The 18,983-nt window shown below is 44.6% G+C and overlaps 1 protein-coding gene across 4 annotated transcripts in view; it reads right to left on the bottom strand.

The window, feature by feature from the left end:
* Nucleotides 1-6,070: 6,070 nt before the first annotated feature.
* The window catches only part of PDE3A (phosphodiesterase 3A), a 275,569-nt gene continuing 262,656 nt past the window's right edge, over nt 6,071-18,983 (bottom strand). For all 4 annotated transcript variants that reach the window (XM_035127082.2, XM_035127086.2, XM_035127085.2 and 1 more), the window contains exon 16: nt 6,071-15,125. In XM_035127082.2, the coding sequence (XP_034982973.2) occupies nt 14,917-15,125 (209 nt within the window). In that variant the 3' untranslated portion in view covers nt 6,071-14,916. The remainder of the gene's footprint in view (nt 15,126-18,983) is intronic.

Genomic DNA, 18,983 nt, shown 5'->3' with positions numbered 1-18,983 from the left:
ACTCAGGGCTGATTTCCTTAAGAACGGATAGGTTGATCTTCTTGCAGTCCATGGGACTCTCAAGAGTCTCCTCCAGCACCATAATTCAAAAGCATCAATTCAAAACCTAAAGAAAACCTAAGCATCACCTAATCCAACCCCCTTCAATGCAGGAATATGCAGCTGTCTTATATGGGGATTGTACCTGCAACCTTGGCATTATCAGCATCATGCTCTAACCAACTGAGCTATCCAGGCTGAATAAATTGCCAGGTGAATACAGCCCAAATAGTCACTTCTAGAACACTAATAGTATACAGGCCGTGTTTAGCATGTCATTTCCATGTTATTTGATCCTAGAAGAAATTCGCAGCCCCCCTAACCCCCCAAAATTGCAGGAGTAAAGTGACAAAATTTGGGCAGGATATCGGCATACAGTTCTCAGTTCACGTTTAAAGGGGAAACCTACCTAATTCACACTTTCTGAAACAAGATGTGGAACAAAACTGCCACCCTTCCAAATTCACGCTACTGCAAATTTTGAAATGAATGTTTTTTTCAGGCAAGTAATGTGTGCAAAAAGTGCATAGACTGGGGTAAAGTGTGGGTAGCATTGCATACATTAGTGAAAGCAACTTTTAAAAATGCATATATTGAAGAAGATTGCATACAAAAATGTGTATATTAGGAGATATCTACACTAAAATCCTGATGGGTGTTCACCCCCACCCACCCATCTACCTCTTTTCCCCTTTTCTTCCCAATGTCTCAACAAATGAAACTGATTTGCAAAAATGTTACGAGACATTGCACATATTCTTGTAAACCAAGAAAATCTTTAATAAAAAGTAAATAAAACAAGGGTGTGTGTATATATATATATATATATATAATCACAAACTGATGTGGAAATTGTTGTTGTTGTTGTTTAGTCGTTTAGTCTTGTCCGACTCTTCGTGACCCCCATGGATCATAGCACGCCAGGCACTCCTGTCTTGCACAGACTCATGTTGGTAGCTTCGAGAACACTGTCCAACCATCTCGTCCTCTGTCGTCCTCTTCTCCTAGTGCCCTCAATCTTTCCCAACATCAGGGTCTTTTCCAGGGAGTCTTCTCTTCTCATGAGGTGGCCAAAGTACTGGAGCCTCAGCTTCACGATCTGTCCTTCCAGTGAGCACTCAGGGCTGATTTCCTTCAGAATGGATAGGTTTGATCTTCTTGCAGTCCACGGGACTCTCAAGAGTCTCCTCCAGCACCATAATTCAAAAGCATCAGTTCTTTGGCGATCAGCCTTCTTTATGGTCCAGCTCTCACTTCCATACATCACTACTGGGAAAACCATAGCTTTAACTATACGGACCTTTGTCGGCAGATGTGGAAATATGGAGACCTTAATACTTAATAATATCAGAAATGCAAGACACAGAGAGAATCCAAAATTGACAGATTCGTCCATTCCAGTTCTCCAGTCTGTTGTACCCAATATTGATCTGAAAAATTATTCAGACAAGAAAAGGTGTTTAAAAGACTAAAACAAGAAAGCAACAGACTGTCATCATATTGCTTTTGGGTTTGTTTGTTTTTTTAAATGCAATTTCAGCATCTTAAGTGTGGCAACCCTGTGTCATAAAACCCTGAGTACTAATTTCATTATGAATGGGAGTCCTTTTCATTCCACTTAAATCTATTTAGGCTTTCTTTGCATTTGCAGGGAGACGGAGACAGACCACCTCTGTTTCCAAAGAAGGCGGGAAGCAGAGTAAGCCCCAGATTAGTTTCCTCTGAATGGCTTGTTTTGGTGATCTGAAACATCAAGGGTTACTCCGTAGCAGGTTATGCTCAATATTGTTAGCAGAAAAGTAGTTGAGAGGACCAGGTTTTCTTGGTCTCAGATAACAAACTAAATGAGTTAGGAACAACTTGAATTAACAGCATAGAACAGCAGAATTTGGTGCTGCAAGTGGATCATCTAGGTTTTAATTTATGTTTATCATTCATTTTATTTTTTACAAATGATTATTATTTCAGAAGCTTGCTTTTGGCATTCATTTTCTTTTGGTGCAGCTGTCCCAGTTTCTGATTTGATCCCGGTACGTCCTACTTTCCTTAGGTCGTCCCTATTTTCGTTGGAGGGTATGGCGTTATGGCGACAACCAAGTCAAGGAGATAAGTAACTAGTTGTTACGTTTTGTCACTACCTGTCGTGATGAAAAGTTACATAAATCGTAACGGCTTTGTTTTGCAAAGATTAACTTAACACTTGCAAATCTTACTTAAGGCCCCACGGACACAAAAAAGGGAGGCTGTAAGAGAATGTTGCAAGAGAATGCTGGCTAGTTAGAAATAAAAGCAAACTGAAACTGCAAGAACCGCCTATCCCCTAGCCTTCCTAACATTTTGCAACATTGTCCCGTGTACCGTATATCCTGGTGTGCAATTTGTGCTATAGCTGGACCATAAAGAAGGCTGATCATTGAAGAATTGATGCTTTTGAATTATGGTGCTTGAAATATACTCGGAGTCGAGAGTGAATTTCATGCTCTTTATTCAGCTCATAGTCATCAAGGAGAAGAAGAGGAGAATGCCCTTTCCCCAAAACCATCTGCTTATATACATTATTTACACAATGGGCCTTGCGTGATTGGCTACTTCAGGGCTACACCTGTGGGCCAATCAGGTTGTGGATTGACTTCTGCCTGCAGCCTAATTGGCTGCTCCTACACGCCAATCAGGTTGCAGATTCACTTCTGCCAGCCGCCTGATTGGCTGCTCCTGCAGGCCAATCAGGTTGCGGCTACTTCAGGGCTACACCTGTGGGCCAATCAGGTTGTGGATTGACTTCTGCCTGCAGCCTGATTGGCTGCTCCTACAGGCCAATCAGGTTGCAGATTCACTTCTGCCAGCCGCCTGATTGGCTGCTTCTGCAGGCCAATCAGGTTGCGGATTCACTTCCACCTGGAGTTGGATTGGGTAGCTCCTGCGGACCAATCAGACTGCTGATTCTGAATCCTATTGTTCTAGGATTCAGCTCAGTACATAACAGTGCTGGAGGAGACTCTTTGAGAGTCCCATGGACTGCAAGAAGATCAAACCTATCCATTCTGAAGGAAATCAGCCCTGAGTGCTCACTGGAAGGACAGATCCTGAAGCTGAGGCTCCAATACTTTGGCCACCTCATGAGAAGAGAAGACTCCCTGGAAAAGACCCTGATGTTGGGAAATATTGAGGGCACTAGGAGAAGGGGACGACACAGGATGAGATGGTTGGGCAGTGTTCTCAAAGCTACCAACATGAGTTTGACCAAACTGCGGGAGGCAGTGGAAGACAGGAGTGCCTGGCGTACTCTGGTCCATGGGGTCACGAAGAGTCAGATATGACTAAACAACTAAACAACAACAAAGCCAGAGAAAGATGGATGACCTCCCCTCTTTCTTACTTTCAATATCGCACATCGTGCAGGAGTGACAGGGAAGGCCCACACTCCTGTATTTTAGAACATATGCAATTATTCCTCAAGAGGTCTAAAAAAACAACCACAAATAAATACTCTGAAAACCCCAAGAACGTTGCATAATCAGAAGATAGCAGTTGACTCGAATCTGAGGTCAATCTGCGCCAGCATCCTGTTCCCTCAGCGACCAACACGATTCCTGTGGGAACCTCACAAGCAACACCACTCTCCCAATGGCGTATTGCCTCTGAATACCAGAGATAAGATTAAATAGTCATCACGATGAGCAGCCAAAGATAGCCTTATCTTCCATTAATTTAACTTCCTCTTAACAGCTGCCCAAGTAGGAGGACATGGCTACACCTTGCGGAAGCAAAATCCAAAGTTTCTCTAAGCTGTGAATAACTTCTAGTGCCTTAAACGGCTCAGGACCGCAATGCCTCAAGGACCGCCTCTTTCCATATGAACTTACCTGGGCCCTGAGATCATCTTCTGAGGCCCTCCTTCATATGCCGCATCCTCGAGAGGTCCAGAGGATGGCAACTCAAAAACTGGGCCTTCTCTACAGTGGCTCCCCGTCTGTGGAATGCTCTCCCTGGGAAAGTTCGCCTAGCGTCTTCATTATACACATTTAGGCGCCAGGCAAAAATGTTCCTTTTTAACCAGGCCTTTGGTTGACCTGTTCGACATCCTATGCCCTTTTAAAATGTGGCTCTTTTTTGGGAGGTGTTATTGGGTTATTGTTTTGATTTTGATTTTATATATTATGATCTTTTCTGTGAACTGCCCTGAGAGCTCTGGGTATAGGGCGGTATATGAATCCAATCAATCTACATGCCGTTATCATGCCCCTCTCATTACTTGCCACTTTACAAAAATAAAAGCCAACATGTAGCCGAGTGCCAGATTTTTCCTCACGGAGTTACTCCACCCCCCAATCACAATTTTCGCTCTTCCTTAATTTTCTTCCGTCCTTGATTTTTACCCTCCAGATTGTTTCTAAGGTAAGGCGTTTTAAGCATTCCCATGAACTGTTTTCCCCTCAGCCCATTGCATCCAAAGTCCTTGAGTCCCCTCTCCTGCTTAGCCCACTGTAACACTCAGGACAAGGTGCCCCCACCTCCTGGGAAGATCCTACATGGGTTTGGGATCTTGTTTCTGTGACCGGTTTTCCGTATTAGCAAAGGACGGTTATCTGTGTGTGGTCCCTTAATGGTATCCGATTGGCTTTCTTCCCAGGGTGGTCCAGCTGTTCCGGCAAGGATATCTTGCAGCAGGGAAGGCCTCAGAAAAACAAATGCAGAAGAGTGTCTCCTTAAGCACCTCCTTTCACCTGAAAATGGTTCCCACTTTGATGTGTCGTATCACCTTTCTGGTATATTTAGCGATCTAATGAATTGGAGGTGCACTTCATTGTAGGCCTGTTTTCCACCTAGTTGGCTTGGCTTTACGCTCCAATGTACCTCAAAGCAGGTGTGTATATAAATAACAGCTTCTCAATCTGATTTGTGCTCCTGACAAAATACGGCTGTTGGCCACGAAAGGCGACAGCACAAACTATCCCCTTACAAGGCAACCCTAAACACGTCTGCTCAGAAGTACCGGTATTGGATTCCATGGGGGCATATTCCCAGGAAAGTGACCACGATCGCGTACCCAGAAGAAACCGCTTGGGGTGTGTGTGTGGGACTTGGAGTCCAAAAATGTCTGAAGGTAACCATTTTGGCTACCCTGGTATAGCTGGTAGGTGAATGTCTGCATGTGTGAAAGAAATGGGGTGGTTGGGTAGTTTTTTTGTCATTTTAGGGCGTGAAACTTAATTTTTGCGAATTTCTTCAGGGGGTGTGTGTCTTAAAAACATGCTTATAAGGGTGTGAAGAATTCAAATTGGCTATTATTTTCACAACTGGACAATATTTAGCTTGGTAAGTCTACGTCTGATGAAGAAGCACATAATCTGCTTTTGGAAAACCAAAGAATTTTAATTTTACCTTATGAAAATTTCAGGCGATGCTAAATAAAAGCAACAATAAAAATAATATTAATATGGAATATAACTGCAAGAACTGGGTAATCATTTCTAATGAGGTCTATGAAATTTTACACACGTTTTACTTACCAAGCAAAACTAAATTAATTTAACCAAAATATTTTTTTTAAATTCCCGAATCATCATGCTACAACTCTTCGGCAGGCAACTCTCATTTTGGGAATTTGAAAGCTGAAAAATTCAACACGCCCTAATTATTGTGGGGTGGGGGAGAGAGAACATTTGAAGAGAAAGGGACAGAGAGATGAGGGGAAGGCTGTTGAGATCAAAGTGGGGGGGGGGAGTGGGATGTGGTCCTTTTATCCAAGGAGTAAGAAAGAGATGGAGGGGCTGAGCCACAAAATGGAGAACATACAAGAATGAATTTACAAGATGGAATTTGGTCACTTGATCTGGGACGTGACATGTTCCTATGGTGCAGAATGAACTTTGTAAGGATCAAAATAAGGCACTGTCATTGAAGTGCTATACAAATGCTGTATTATCACCATTATCCTAGCGGCATTTGTAGCCGTTATTTTTTTTCCTACAGAAAGTAGCGTCAGAGAACCAGCCTTCTAAGGAAAGAAAGAAAGAACAGCAAACCAATATGATACCACAGAATTATATTTGTTTTCTTCACATTGCAACATCCACATTGTTCATTTTTTTGTGTGACAGGTTTATCTCTAATAATTCTGAATACATATTTACTATTATACATTTATACCAAGAGGCACTTCCAGTAATTCTGGCAAAAAAGAGGAGCATCATTATAGTGTCTAACTTACAAAAAACAGTAAAAATAAATAATGTTTATCTAAAAGATTTCTCTCTTTGTTTTTTTGTTGTTTGTTTAAATCCCTGTACAGAATCTATTTTGTACAAAAACATTTATCAGCCATTAACTAAAAATCACTTAACAAATACTTGTGAAGGGAATATATTAAGTATTGCTACATGTCTTAAGTGCAAGGTTATCAGTGAAAGGAGAAAAAAGATTTCCGTCGGTCCGTGAAAGAGCATCATCTTTTTTTTAAAAAAAAAAGAGAAGAAAAGAAAATCGCACTCACACAAAAAAAATACAAGGCCTTGTTCTTGAAGTGTTCAAAACAAAAAGAGGAGGCTTGGTTATTACAACAATATTGACAATATATAAATATAAATTAATGAATGTAGTACTTAGTGAAAAGAACACCGTGTTTAAAATGGACCAATACTGATGACACGTCCCGTCCCCGTCCCCCAGCTTCCTATTTTGGTTGGCAGTTCTCTTCGGGCACGAGTCAGCCAAAAGTGAGGCACTTAGTCCTAATTTCAATGAGAAATCTGCAGCCCAGTCCCACTCACTGATCTCAACAGGACTGGCTCCCAGGTTCATCTGCATAGAATTGCAGCCTCAAGGAGGAACGCTGTGTGTCGCATGCCGGCAGTGGGCGGAGCCAGAGAGAAGAGTGGGAGGAGCAGCGCATGCAAATTTTACCGTTGTGCAGGTATGGAAGAGGCACAGTCAGAGGTCAAGGAGACATTCCCACTTGGCAGAAACTCTCAAGGGGGGGGGGAATCAGGACCAGAGAGGGGCATGGCATGGGGTGCTGGACAGAGAGGGCTGAAATGACACATCTGGCACCTTCGCTACCCCTGAGCTTCATTCACATGCTCCAAGACCTTATGAAATAAGAGTTTCTGAGAGAAATAGCAACCAGGCTTTGATGGCATGCAGGAGAGGCAGAGAGTGAGGGTGGCCACTACCTTCAATATCAAGCATTGGAAGTGCTGAACTGCGGCTGGATCATGCCCTTACGTTTTCGTAGATTTCTTCTTTTTCTTTTTTTAAAAAAGCGGATAGCTTAAGATATTGCTTTAGAGGAAAACCTGCAAGATTTTAGCGCCCGTAAACTCTGCAAATGGACTCTTTTAAAAAAGAAAAGTGTAAACCCATCTAATGGAACATTGAGAATGCATTCTTTAACATGTAATAAACAAGGACCGCCACGATCTGCCGAAAGCTCAGCTTGATTCGAAAACATAGCCCGTGTCATCAACAGATACACCTTAGAGAGGCGCTCCATGCCTTGAGTGTTCGGAAGCAAAATGATTCGCTGGGGGGAAAATTGGGCGTGCAATGCTTTACAGGAAAGAGAGTGTGTACACACCCATTTGTTCCAATGTGAATTTTGCACTAACAAAGGAATCTGCTTCAAGTCTTGTGACAGTCAATTACATAATCATCTTTCAAAGGGTTGCCTGGGGCACCATTTTTAACCTCAAAGGATTAGTCGTATCGAAGCTGGACATAGTTGCAGAACGTATTTCAAACGTGAGGATGTGTGATTATGCAAATGATGTGAGGCTATGTGCTTGCATCTGGGAAACAAACGGTTAAGCATCACCTGGTGTGGATGCCACACACCAAAACTAGTGCAGGCAAATGGGATCACACATATGAAAAGGCATGCCTGGGGAAAAAATGGTGGGCCAGGAATTGGCAGTTGAGGAGCCTGTGGGCCAAAGCTGACCCCCTGAGGAGGAGTAGCATCTGGGTCTTCCAGTTGCCAGAGATATGAGGTCTAGCAGATCCCTTCTGTGGGTAGGCAGGAACTTTGGCCTTCCACACACCGCCTCCTCTCTTTATGGTTGCCAGACTCAATAGAGGACAGGACTTCTGTGCCTTTAATTGCCCTGCTCTCTTTTGAGTCTGGAAACCTTAAAGAGAAACCAGCAGACCCTTTGCTTGGAAATTAAACAAAGGGTCTGTTGGTTTCTTTTCAAGGTTTCCAGACTCAAAAGAGAGCAGGGCAATTAAAGGCACAGACGTCCTGTCCTCTATTGAGTCTGGCAACCCTACCTCTCTTAATAGGACTATCCAGTAAAATAGGATCAGGCGATATCAGGAATAACGACATTTGAGCCACTGGGTCTGGTTAACCAGAGGTTCAGATAATGCAAATGCTTGGCACTCAGTTGCTCTAATCCAATTATAATCTGATTGCAGGTGCTGGAGGAGCTCCAAGGTGTGTATGGAACTCGCCTGCAAGGACTTCTCCATTTGTTTCAATTTACTTTTCAAGACATTTTACTGTTTGAGGTGAAGGTCAAGATGGCACCCTGCTCTCCATTCCACTTTCAGAAGCTGACTGGACTGGCAGACGAATATTGCTTCGATGCTGGTCAGAGGATGCCAGCCACCATACTCGAGGCACTAGAGTACTGTAAATTAGCAGAGGGGGTCCAGAACAGGCCGTTTGGCCTGTCCTCCTCAGAGGGGAGCAGATTGGGGAGGCTTACGAGGAACAGCCAGAATGCTGTGATCACTGCTCCCTAGCACCTGCCTGATCACTCTGCTGTTCATAACTTCCATCGACATGCATGATGGTATGAACCCAGCATTAGCATTTCCTGTAACAAGAGTTTCATTGCCTGGATGGTTCCTTCCATCTCAGTCCAAATTATCCTGTAACAATGTCCACTGCATCTTTAGTGACCTAAACAAAGCATGCTGGATTTTTAGACTGTCTTGAAGGGCTTACTTCCTAATTTGTAACTAAGCCAGTCCCAAATTCAGTGCATAGTGCAGATTTGGATCTTGGCTGAGAGTTTCAAAGGCAGACCTAAGAGTTTGAGTGAGGCGGGAATGATTTTGACACCCATTCACTGCCCTGGAATTACATGATCTCTTCCCGTGTTGCCTGTTAAACCATCTGAGTGCTTGCCAGCTGGGGGACACCCAAGTTTTCAAGAAGCCAGAAAATGGCACAGCTCTTTGGTGTCCAATTCTTAGCGACACCATATACGGAATCTCTCCACTGGAGCATTGTCAATGAAGGGCAAAACTTAGTTGGCATTTGATAAAGCCACTTATATTCAGACAAACAAAACCGAAACCAAAAATCCCGTAAGTGTGTCATAACAATATTTTCCAAGGGATTAGTCCTTATCCTGAAATGGATACTTTAAGAGCAATCCGCCAAACCAAGGAACAAAAAAATCCGGGCTGTGTGGGAGCTGCAACCATGCCACGCCATGACACTTTATGTGTGGTGTAGCAGTTAAGGGTTTGGGACTGAGACCAGGGTTCAAATCCCCACTCAGCTACTGTGATATAAATTTAGGGGCGGGCGAGGCTATCAATGGCTACTACTGGTTGGTCTCTGAACCTGATCCTGCAGGGATCTTATTATATAACTATGCCTATTTTTGCCTTCATCACTGTTGCGTTCTTCTCATCAGTTTGGGTTGAAAAATGCTCTTCATTCCTGATCCTGATCACTCAGGAACTCTTTAGGCTTATACGGAGGTTAGGTTAGCTACTGCACTCGCAAGAAAGGCTTGTCGAGTTAAGTTAGAAACAGCCACACCAACACTACAGAAACCAACAGGACATTGGAAACAAAAGCAGATCTATTTCTAATGACCACCACTGGCAAAAGACAATCTCTGATTTTACCCTGCTTCCAAAGTTACTCCCTCCTTTCAAATATTCTCTTTCTTGCTCACCTAAGGATTCCCAGGAGTTTTCCAGCAGAGCTAGTTTTTAGGAGCAGGCAGGGGCCTGGAGTTTGGAATGTCTCTCCATTAAAACAATTACTGTGAAGCTACAGACAGCTGTGAGCTGTGATTTCAGGGTTGCAAGCGATGCGAACTGTTGACCTGTGCATCTATTGCAAAAGAAATCATGCTGATGAAGAAAGGCCCAGTGAGTTTACCAAAATAGATTCAAGTGCTTCTGGACACCATGAGAAATGTGTTTGGGCACGATACGCAGAAAGGTTATGCAAAACACACAGCTCTCCCCACAAAAAAATGCACACACCCAGAAACTGGGATTTTGGTTAATTTGCTGGGATATGAGTTTGGATTGCAGTCATTGATTGTGCTTCAGAGAAAACTGCGAAGAGGAATATTCCTTTGGCCACAAGCATTTCGTTTAGCCCATGCTTGGTGAGGTTAACATTTTATTTATTTTTGTAAAATATCAGCAGCTCAGAGCAACCCTTGCATTTTAGTACAGAATGATCACCCTCCCCAACTCTCTTCCACCAAGCCAGAGGGGCTGTGGATGAAGGGACTTTGGAGTTCCTCTCCAAAGGAGCCTTGTGGGTTTCCCAGAAATCTGGTTCTCGAATTACAGATAGGGTGGTGGAAGGGTGCTGTGCAAAAACTTTTGGGTGCGTAAGCCAGAGACTTCCTGGTGATTTTGAGTTGTATGAAAAGAACTAGAGGAGGCTGGAAAAAGTCAGGCTAATATGAGAATGCAAGCACTCCTGAAAAGGAAGAGGGGCTTCGTTGAATGCAGGAATTGTGGGAACAAGAAGACACGAAGCAGGCAGAGAAACGACCTCTCCCACAAAAGCGCCAAGCTAGCTGAAAATACAGCCAGATTCAGGCTTGAAGGGTGAAGAGGCCATCAACGAAGATTAACCAAACAGGGACAAGGAAAAGCACTGAGAAAAATCACAGAAAGGGCTGATCCTGTGTTCACTACATCACACTGGCATATATACCACAGGCCTGGGATTCTGAAGTTTTGAAACAAGGGTAATTTCACACATCACACATCGACAAACCCGGACGTTAAGGGCGCACTCAGCTGGCACTCATCGAGGCCAGCCTTACTGTGAGGTAAAGTGAGGCAGTGGGAGGGGGGAAGAGATGAGGAGTGGTGGCAAGCTATTGGAGAACAGAGCTGTACCTGCTAAACTATCCAGCTGACCTGAGTTTTGGTGGAGGATGCCACCAGGTGGCGCCTAAGAAAGATCGAACTACCAGCTGAGTTGGATTCTGCCTATGGAATCGAGGGAGGGCACCATCTTGCCATTTGCCTCAGGAATTGAGATGTCTTGCGCCAGACCTGACTGAACGAATCCCAGTTCTTTGACAAGTGCATTTATACAACATGTGTGTTTGACATCTATCTTTTACATTTGGGGACAACCATGGGAGGAAAAACGGTGAGTGAGTGAGTGTGTGTGTGTGTGTAGAGATGGTCATTTCTGTGATTCACCTCAATCTCTATTTTTTGGTCTACTCTTGCCACTTGCAGGACATTACCAAGGCCACATCTGCACCCATTCACTTAAAGCACTGTTATACTATTTTATTAAACAGCAATGGTATCCTCCAAAGATTTCTGGGAACTGAAGTTTGTTATGGGTGCTGGTAGGAGGTCCATATTCCCCTTCACAGAGCTACAATTCCCCAAGTGGTTCAACAATCAATTCCTCTTCTCTGGCAACTGTAGCTCTGTGAGGGGGAACTGGTTTTCCCCAATGATTCTCAGCACCCTTAACAAACTAAAGTTCCCAGGATTCCATGGGCAAAGCTGTGACAGTTAAAGCAATATAACCATGCTATAAATTTGGTGAGGATGTGGCCTAAACAGTGTGAGAGACAACAGCCCCCTAATCAAGTTCCCTCTCCTTTGCCTTTGCCTTTTTCCTAGCACAAGGAAGCCAAGGACAATAAACGACTAGACTCTGATGCTGAAGATTTGTTTCCCTGGAAAATGTTTAACTTGCACATGGTAGCTGATGCTCGTAATCCTGCAGGATGTGGTACCTGGAGGCCACTGAGAAGCAAGAATGGGAAAAGAAGGCAGGTAAATAAACATCTTTGGAGCATCATGCACAATAACTAAGGTATTAGTCTCAGGAATGGCACACTAACTTTGGCACAATTTCGGAGCACACCTTAAGTTATGCAAGTAGATCCCTCTCCACATATCGTACTACTGAAACTCAAGCTGGGCAGTGATCAATGGCTAGACTCTTGATACTGAAACTCAGTTATCCTTGGTAAAAGCTGCCTCTGAGGATTGATGCTGAAGTCTAACTACCAATTATGCAAGATCTTATTTGTCGAACAAGCAAATGGCTACATTTTATTTTTTAAAAAATAGGTTTTCCCCCTCTTAAATTATCTTTACAAAAATGCCCCACCCTTCTTCCCCCTTATTATCTACAAGACCCAAAAGGCATTTCCATATTTACATATAGATAAGCAAATCATGGACAAGGAGATTAAAAAATAATAATCAGTTAAGCGACCAAAGAAAACATATTGCTGAAGACCTGATCTTCTGTTTGCTTTTCAAAACAGCAAAACTGAATTCCAAAGTAAAAATAAATAAATCCTTCTGTTGGATCAAGGAGGATCTAAGCAAGCTATTAAATACCAATTAATTCCTTGCTGCAGAGTGACATGCTTTGACCTCACTTCCAGTGGCTGCTCTCTCTCACACACAAAGGGTAGGCCTCTGTGCTCTTCAGTTTAAGCACTGCAAAGGTCCTTTGACTTCAAAGATTCTGGGTGATTCCACATCTCTCATCCTGCTGCTTTTAAAGACTGAGAGTGAAGCCTCCTTTTAAAAATAAAACCCCACATGACCGACATTAGGGGCTGTGAGAACAGGGGGAAAAATAAACACTGACAATGTGCATTCAGTCCCTAAATTCATATCATTTTCTACACCAGGTGTGAGGAACTGTCAGTCCTCCAGCTGTTTCTGAACGGCGACTCCCATCAGCCGCAGCAAGCTTGGTTATTGGGAGGTGTGGGTCTGAAACATCTGGAGGGCCAAAGGTTCTCCACACCTGTTCTGCACCCTCCCCACCCACCCAATCACAATGCCTCCTTAAAGGTATTTTGAGAGGGCCTTGAAACCTAATACATGCATTTGCCAGATTATTGTAGCCCTGCAAGCATACTTTTATAGGAAAAGTTAAATTATAACTGATTCTACATAGGATTTTTCCAGCGGACGTCAAAGGCTACATGGGAAACAACCTTCACCGAAAAGCAGAAGCAAGGTTAATCCCTGTCCTGAAAGAGGAGCATAAAGATAACCCCACCCTCAAAAGTCCCCCCCCCACTTTTGCACAGATGCTTTCCACAGGCGCTTCTGCCAAGAGTTAAACCCGCCAGTAGTTTCCCAAACTGTGTTTCAGAGAACTCTGGGGCTCTTTGGAAATCTGCCATGGCTTTTTCTAGGAAGGGGACCGATGTCCCTCCATATGTTGAAAGATTACAATGCCCATCGTCCTTGACCACTGGTTACTCTGGCTGGCGTTGATGGCAACTGGAGTCCAAGAACATCTGGAAGGCCACAAGTTCCCCTCCACTGCTTTATGGGAAGATCCGTAATGGTAGAATAACTCCCCCCCAAAATACAGCTTGCTTCTCACTACCAACGATATACACAAGATTTGCAGCAAACTAATCAATGCCGAACACATTCCCCCCAAAACAGACAACCTGAAAGCTGCTGTTGCAGAGGACCAAGTTTGATGACCCTCCTCGCAAATTCCAGTATTAACTGAAAATATCACAATCAGACGTGACCAAGCATCTCCGGTCCTGACTTGACAATAAACTGAGAATGAGCCAATACGCCTCTTCTTTCATAAGTCCACAAGACCCCTGAAATCATGTGATTATTATCAAAGGAGGCATTGAAGAGTGCCATGCAAATATCTCTCCCCAGCGCTTTCTGATTCACGAGACTGGGAATACCTTTGGACATGACGGATGAGCGCCAGTGGTTGGTTGTGCATTCCCTTCTGCAGGCAACTGGTGTCGGTTGCTTGCAACGTGTACAAAGCGTACGTGTGATCCAGTGTAAACTTGTACAGTCTGCAGGTGTGAATACAGCTAGTGTTAACTTGCCAATGGATCCCCCTTTTAGGAAACGAGCAACCAGCCAGCTGCAGAAAAGATTGCTCCAGCCATTGGCTGCCCTTGCTTTGCAGAGCCCAAAGGTGCCCCTGGGTTATGTTATGCCTGCCTGAATTATTCTGAGTTGTGCGGAAGAAGAAGAAAGACAGAGTGCTTCTAACACAGGCTTCCCGAGGCTGAGAAAGAAAAGGGGGTCACATTTGCAGACAAAATTTACACCCCATGCAGTTGCCACTTTCGTGGCATTCTGGGGTCGGATCCTTATGCCCATGTGCTGAGATAACACACTCTAGTGCCACAGCCAGCCTCACATCCATTTGTTCAGGGATGCTATGCGTACCGCCCCCACATGTATATCTATACTGGCAGAACAGAACCAATATTTCACGGATAAGATCACTGGCGCCATATCATGGAGACAAAAGAACAAGGGCAACTGCCACTCCCTTCACTGCGAGCATAAATCACTCCTCCTCCTTTCCTCTTTCATTATCACAGTTACCATAATATGCCATCATTAAAAAAACGAAAACAAAACAAATGAAGCTGATAAACCCAAGCTAATATTCCCATCCCATACGAAAGTCTGTAAAAGTTGGTGTTGCAGTGTGAAAGCTTCTTTGAGTGGAGGAGTCTAAAGGTAAAGAGAAACAACTTAAACAGCTGTAGGTGCATCATCCCCGTTTTTCTACAGTGTTGTGTCTAAGTGTTGTGCTGGCTTGTAAAAAGGAACAGGTGCGCAAGTCATCTTTGTCTCGAAATACTGCTCAGCATCCTATCCTTGTCATTGGTTTGTCTCGGGCGCTTTGCTTTCCTCTTCCCCTCTGGGCTTCCCTTTTTCTTCCTCCTCCTCTTTTATAGCCTCAATCTCTTCGGAGGGTTGCTTTTCTGCCCCAGCTTTCCGTTCCTCCTCCGCAACGACTTTCTTCCACATCTGATGGTTCTCAAGTAGGTGCTGAGTGATTTGGCAGTAGATTTTCCTCCTCTTTTTCCCTGCAAAACACCACAGGGAAAATGATGCCTTAAGCTGCAATCGTGGGCAGAGTACGAATAGAAGGGGAAGGCTCTGTGGCAGATGGGATGTGCTTGCATGCAGGGTGCCCCAGGCTCAATCCCAAACACCTCCATTCAAGGCTGGGGAAAATTCATTGTCTGAAACCCTGGGAAGTTGCTGCCAAACAGAGTAAATCAGTAGTTTTCAACTTTTTTAGACTCGGGACCCACCTTTAACCCAAGCAAGCATTTCTTAATTTCTTACTATATAATATTTATGCAGGGTGGGAACGTGCATCACGTTGCAGTTCACATGTCTGGCAGCAGGGGGCCGCATGAACTGCAGTGTGACAACAATGGGCAGAGTGGGAGAATGAAGAAGGCAGGCTGGTGGCACAAGTTAGCAGGCACACAAAGCAAGTGGGCATTACCACTGCCTGCCCACTTGCTCACTCACTCGCATGCACAGCAGAGGGAGGGAAGCCTGGAGTTTAAGCAAGCAGGCGGCCCAGCTGAGCAAACAAATGGGCAGATAGTCCAGTGGAATGAGCAAGCAGGCAGCCAGGAGGCCGATCCAGGCAGGACTTCATGCACTCCCCGTCATTCTTGCTGCAGTGTCGGGGAGCAACATGGGCCGGGGGGCGGCGGAGCTGCTCCCCTGACCCACCAGCTGAAAGTCAAGGGTGCAGAGACCAGGTCTGGCCTTCCTAATGTTGCTGAATGACAAGGTCCATCACTCCTCTGCGTTGGTCTGGTGTTGACAATGCTAAGCTAGATAGACCTAAACAAGATAGCCTATGTTCCTATGCTCACAGATGGGGATTTAATATTGCACATGGATTGTTAAACTATCTCAAATGGGTTGTTGTCACCAGGTTGTTTCTTTATTCTCTCATATTACAGGATTTCCTCCAGATTAAATGTAGGGTAGGGGTGTAGAATATAGCTTAGCATTTGCCCGTGCCATTGTGTGGACCCTGCAATAAATCTGAATGCATCAAGAGCACCCATCCCACAATGGACACCTCTCTGGAAGCACATTAGGGCTTGTTTCTGGGCATACACAGACCCTCAAGGTAAAGGTAAAGGGACCCCTGACAGTTAAGTCCAGTCATGAACGACTCTAGGGTTGCGGCGCTCAACTTGCTTTACAGGCCAAGGGAGCCGGCGTTTGTCTGCTTCTACAGATAATTTTTCCAGGCCATATGGCCAGCACGACTAAGCCGCTTCTGGCGAAACCAGAGCAGCGCACAGCAATGCAGTTTACCTTCCTGCCGGAGCGGTACCTATTTTTCTACTTGCACTGTGTGCTTTCGAACTGCTAGGTTGGCAGGAGCTGGGACAGAGCAACGGGAGCTCGCCCCGTCACGGGGCCTCGAACCACCGACCTTCCAATCGGCAAGTCCTAGCAGCACAGTGGTTTAAAACACAGCGCCACCCACGTCCCATACACAGACCTTATCTGCACCATAAATTTAAAGCATGATTACATTATTTTAAAAATCAACCTGCCCACTGGCCTAACCCTCCCAGTAAGCAACAGTGATCCACCTGCTGGGAAGCTATTGATGTGGCTCTGCTTCTTCATTCTCTCTGTCCTGCCCCCCCCCCCCCGCTTTTTATTTACAATCAAGGTCACATTTGCACCATACAGTGGTGCCTCGCTTAACGAATGCCCTGCTTAACGAAATTTCCGCTTAACGAAAGGTTTTTTTCTAGCGGAGGTTGCCTCACTAGACGAATTCGTTTTATGAAAAATTTGTCTAGCGAATCGCGGTTTCCCATAGGAATGCATTGAAATTCAATTAATGCGTTCCTGTGGGCAAAAAAAAATTCAAAAAAAATTCAATGCATTCCTATGGGATTCGCTAGATGAATTTTTCGTTATAAGAAAAGACCCGTGGAACGAATTAAATTCATCTAGCGAGGCACCACTGTACATTTAAAGTCCTATTGTGCCACATGGAGAATCCTGGGAACTGCAGTTTGTAAAAGGTGCCTGACCCACCATGCTACAATTCCCAGCACCGTTAACAAACTACAGTTCTCAGGGTTGTCCGTGATTATTCCAGTGGCAAGACAGTACTTTAAGCACATGGTGTGGCTGTGACCTGAACCAATTTACAAAAATGTGCTCATCATCATATACCCTCCCCACCATAGGAACTAAAGTAGCCTTCTCCAAGCTAAGTTGGGAATACAATTCCCATGATGGGAGATGTCAGGGGATTATTGCGGCTACTCCCGAGTAAAGACACTCCAGTCCACTCTGTCTTTGAGAGTTTTATTGTGCACACTATTTACAGTGCAGAGACATCAGAAAACATGACTGCTTAGTCGCTCCCAGAATCCGGCAATACCGCCTTCCGGTTTCTGGTCCAACATAAGAGCTTGGGGACCCCAAAACACCTCCCCTTCGCCCTACATCTGCGCGCGCCTCAAATCGGGTGCCGTAAGGGACTGCGTCCCATCTCCCCTTGTTGGCTGGGACATTGCTGTGACTCTGCTGTGTCACTGAGCCTTCCTTCCTCTACTGGCCGTCTGAATCGGTGCAAGGGCTCAGCAGCATCTTGGAGCCCTCCCTCCATACCACTCCCTGCTGACCCGCTGCTGACGCTATCGCTGGACAAAGTGCATGTCAGGATGACTGGGGGGGGGGGCTCCCTGTAAGGAGCCCCCCTGACAGGAGATATAGTCCAAAACACCTGCAGGGCGCCAGGCTAGCAGAGGCTGTATTGAAGACATAGATTATGATTTAATTATCAAAAACTACTGCTCATTTCCCCATACTTTGGAACTCCCTGCTTAGTGACAATTCACTGTTTCTGTTCGGCACCTGATGAACACTGTTTTGTTTAGGCAAGCCTATCTAGACACGTATAGCGCTGACACATGTTTTAATCTCGTTTTCAGCTTATTGGTTTTGGGTGTTTCTTTTTGAATGTTTTAAATAGCTGTTTTACACTGGTTTGTTTTTTAAAAAACTTTTTTCTACTGTTCCATTCTTTTTTACAAACCACTTTAAGGTTTTATTATAGTCAAGCGGCATATAACTTTTATGACATGAATAAAGAAATGCTGTAAGAAAACATATTAAGTCTTTTAATATTTTCATTTTCGTATTACAATTTGCCCTAACCTCTGACCAATTAAAACCAGCCACCGCCGATTTATCAACTAAAAAGTTCAGTTGACTGATCTGTACCACTTGAGCAAATGAACTGTGTGTTGTACAAGTAATAATCCCACATGCTTTTGTGGAGGTTTCCCGAGACAACTGAGGATCGGGATGTGGGCTGAAACCTTCTCACGCCACAGAGGCAAACGTACCGACTCTGGGCTCCAGAACCACTGAGCTGAAGTGGCAAGAGTTCTCAAGCTAAGAATCTTAGCAGAACAAACACTTAAAAGTTGCTCCTTTGCAAACTCCCCCATTACCTATCCTTAGCAGCAGCAGCTACAAACTTCAGCGATATGAACCTCTTCAAGGTTTTAATGAAGAGCCAGTGGGGAAGGAAAAAAATGACGTAGAGGAATGTTTTGTCGCAAAGAAATGTGTGCATAGATTAGCGTTTCCAGGTGGCCTTAAGTGTGTGTCAGGAGCCAAACCGTTGAGTCCTTCAAGCTTTTCAACGGCAAACAAAGAGCTTTTCACTGTGGCACAGCCCAAATCCAGTTCAATCCTTCATTAGAAAGCTTTCACTCCCCTGTAGGAAACCTGAAGGTTTTAATCAGGAGAAAACTCTATTCCGCACAGCACTCCGTGTTAGAACATTCTATCCCTGGTTTCCCGGGAGACAACACCCCCCCCCCCCGGCCACCCTCCCAAGTCTTGCAGCTCTCCGCAGAGGTCATTAG

Source organism: Zootoca vivipara, chromosome 10 (assembly GCF_963506605.1).
Source record: "Zootoca vivipara chromosome 10, rZooViv1.1, whole genome shotgun sequence".
Classification (NCBI taxonomy): domain Eukaryota; kingdom Metazoa; phylum Chordata; class Lepidosauria; order Squamata; family Lacertidae; genus Zootoca; species Zootoca vivipara.
Note: the sequence above shows the minus strand (reverse complement) of the source record. Positions and strands in the feature narration are given on the sequence as shown.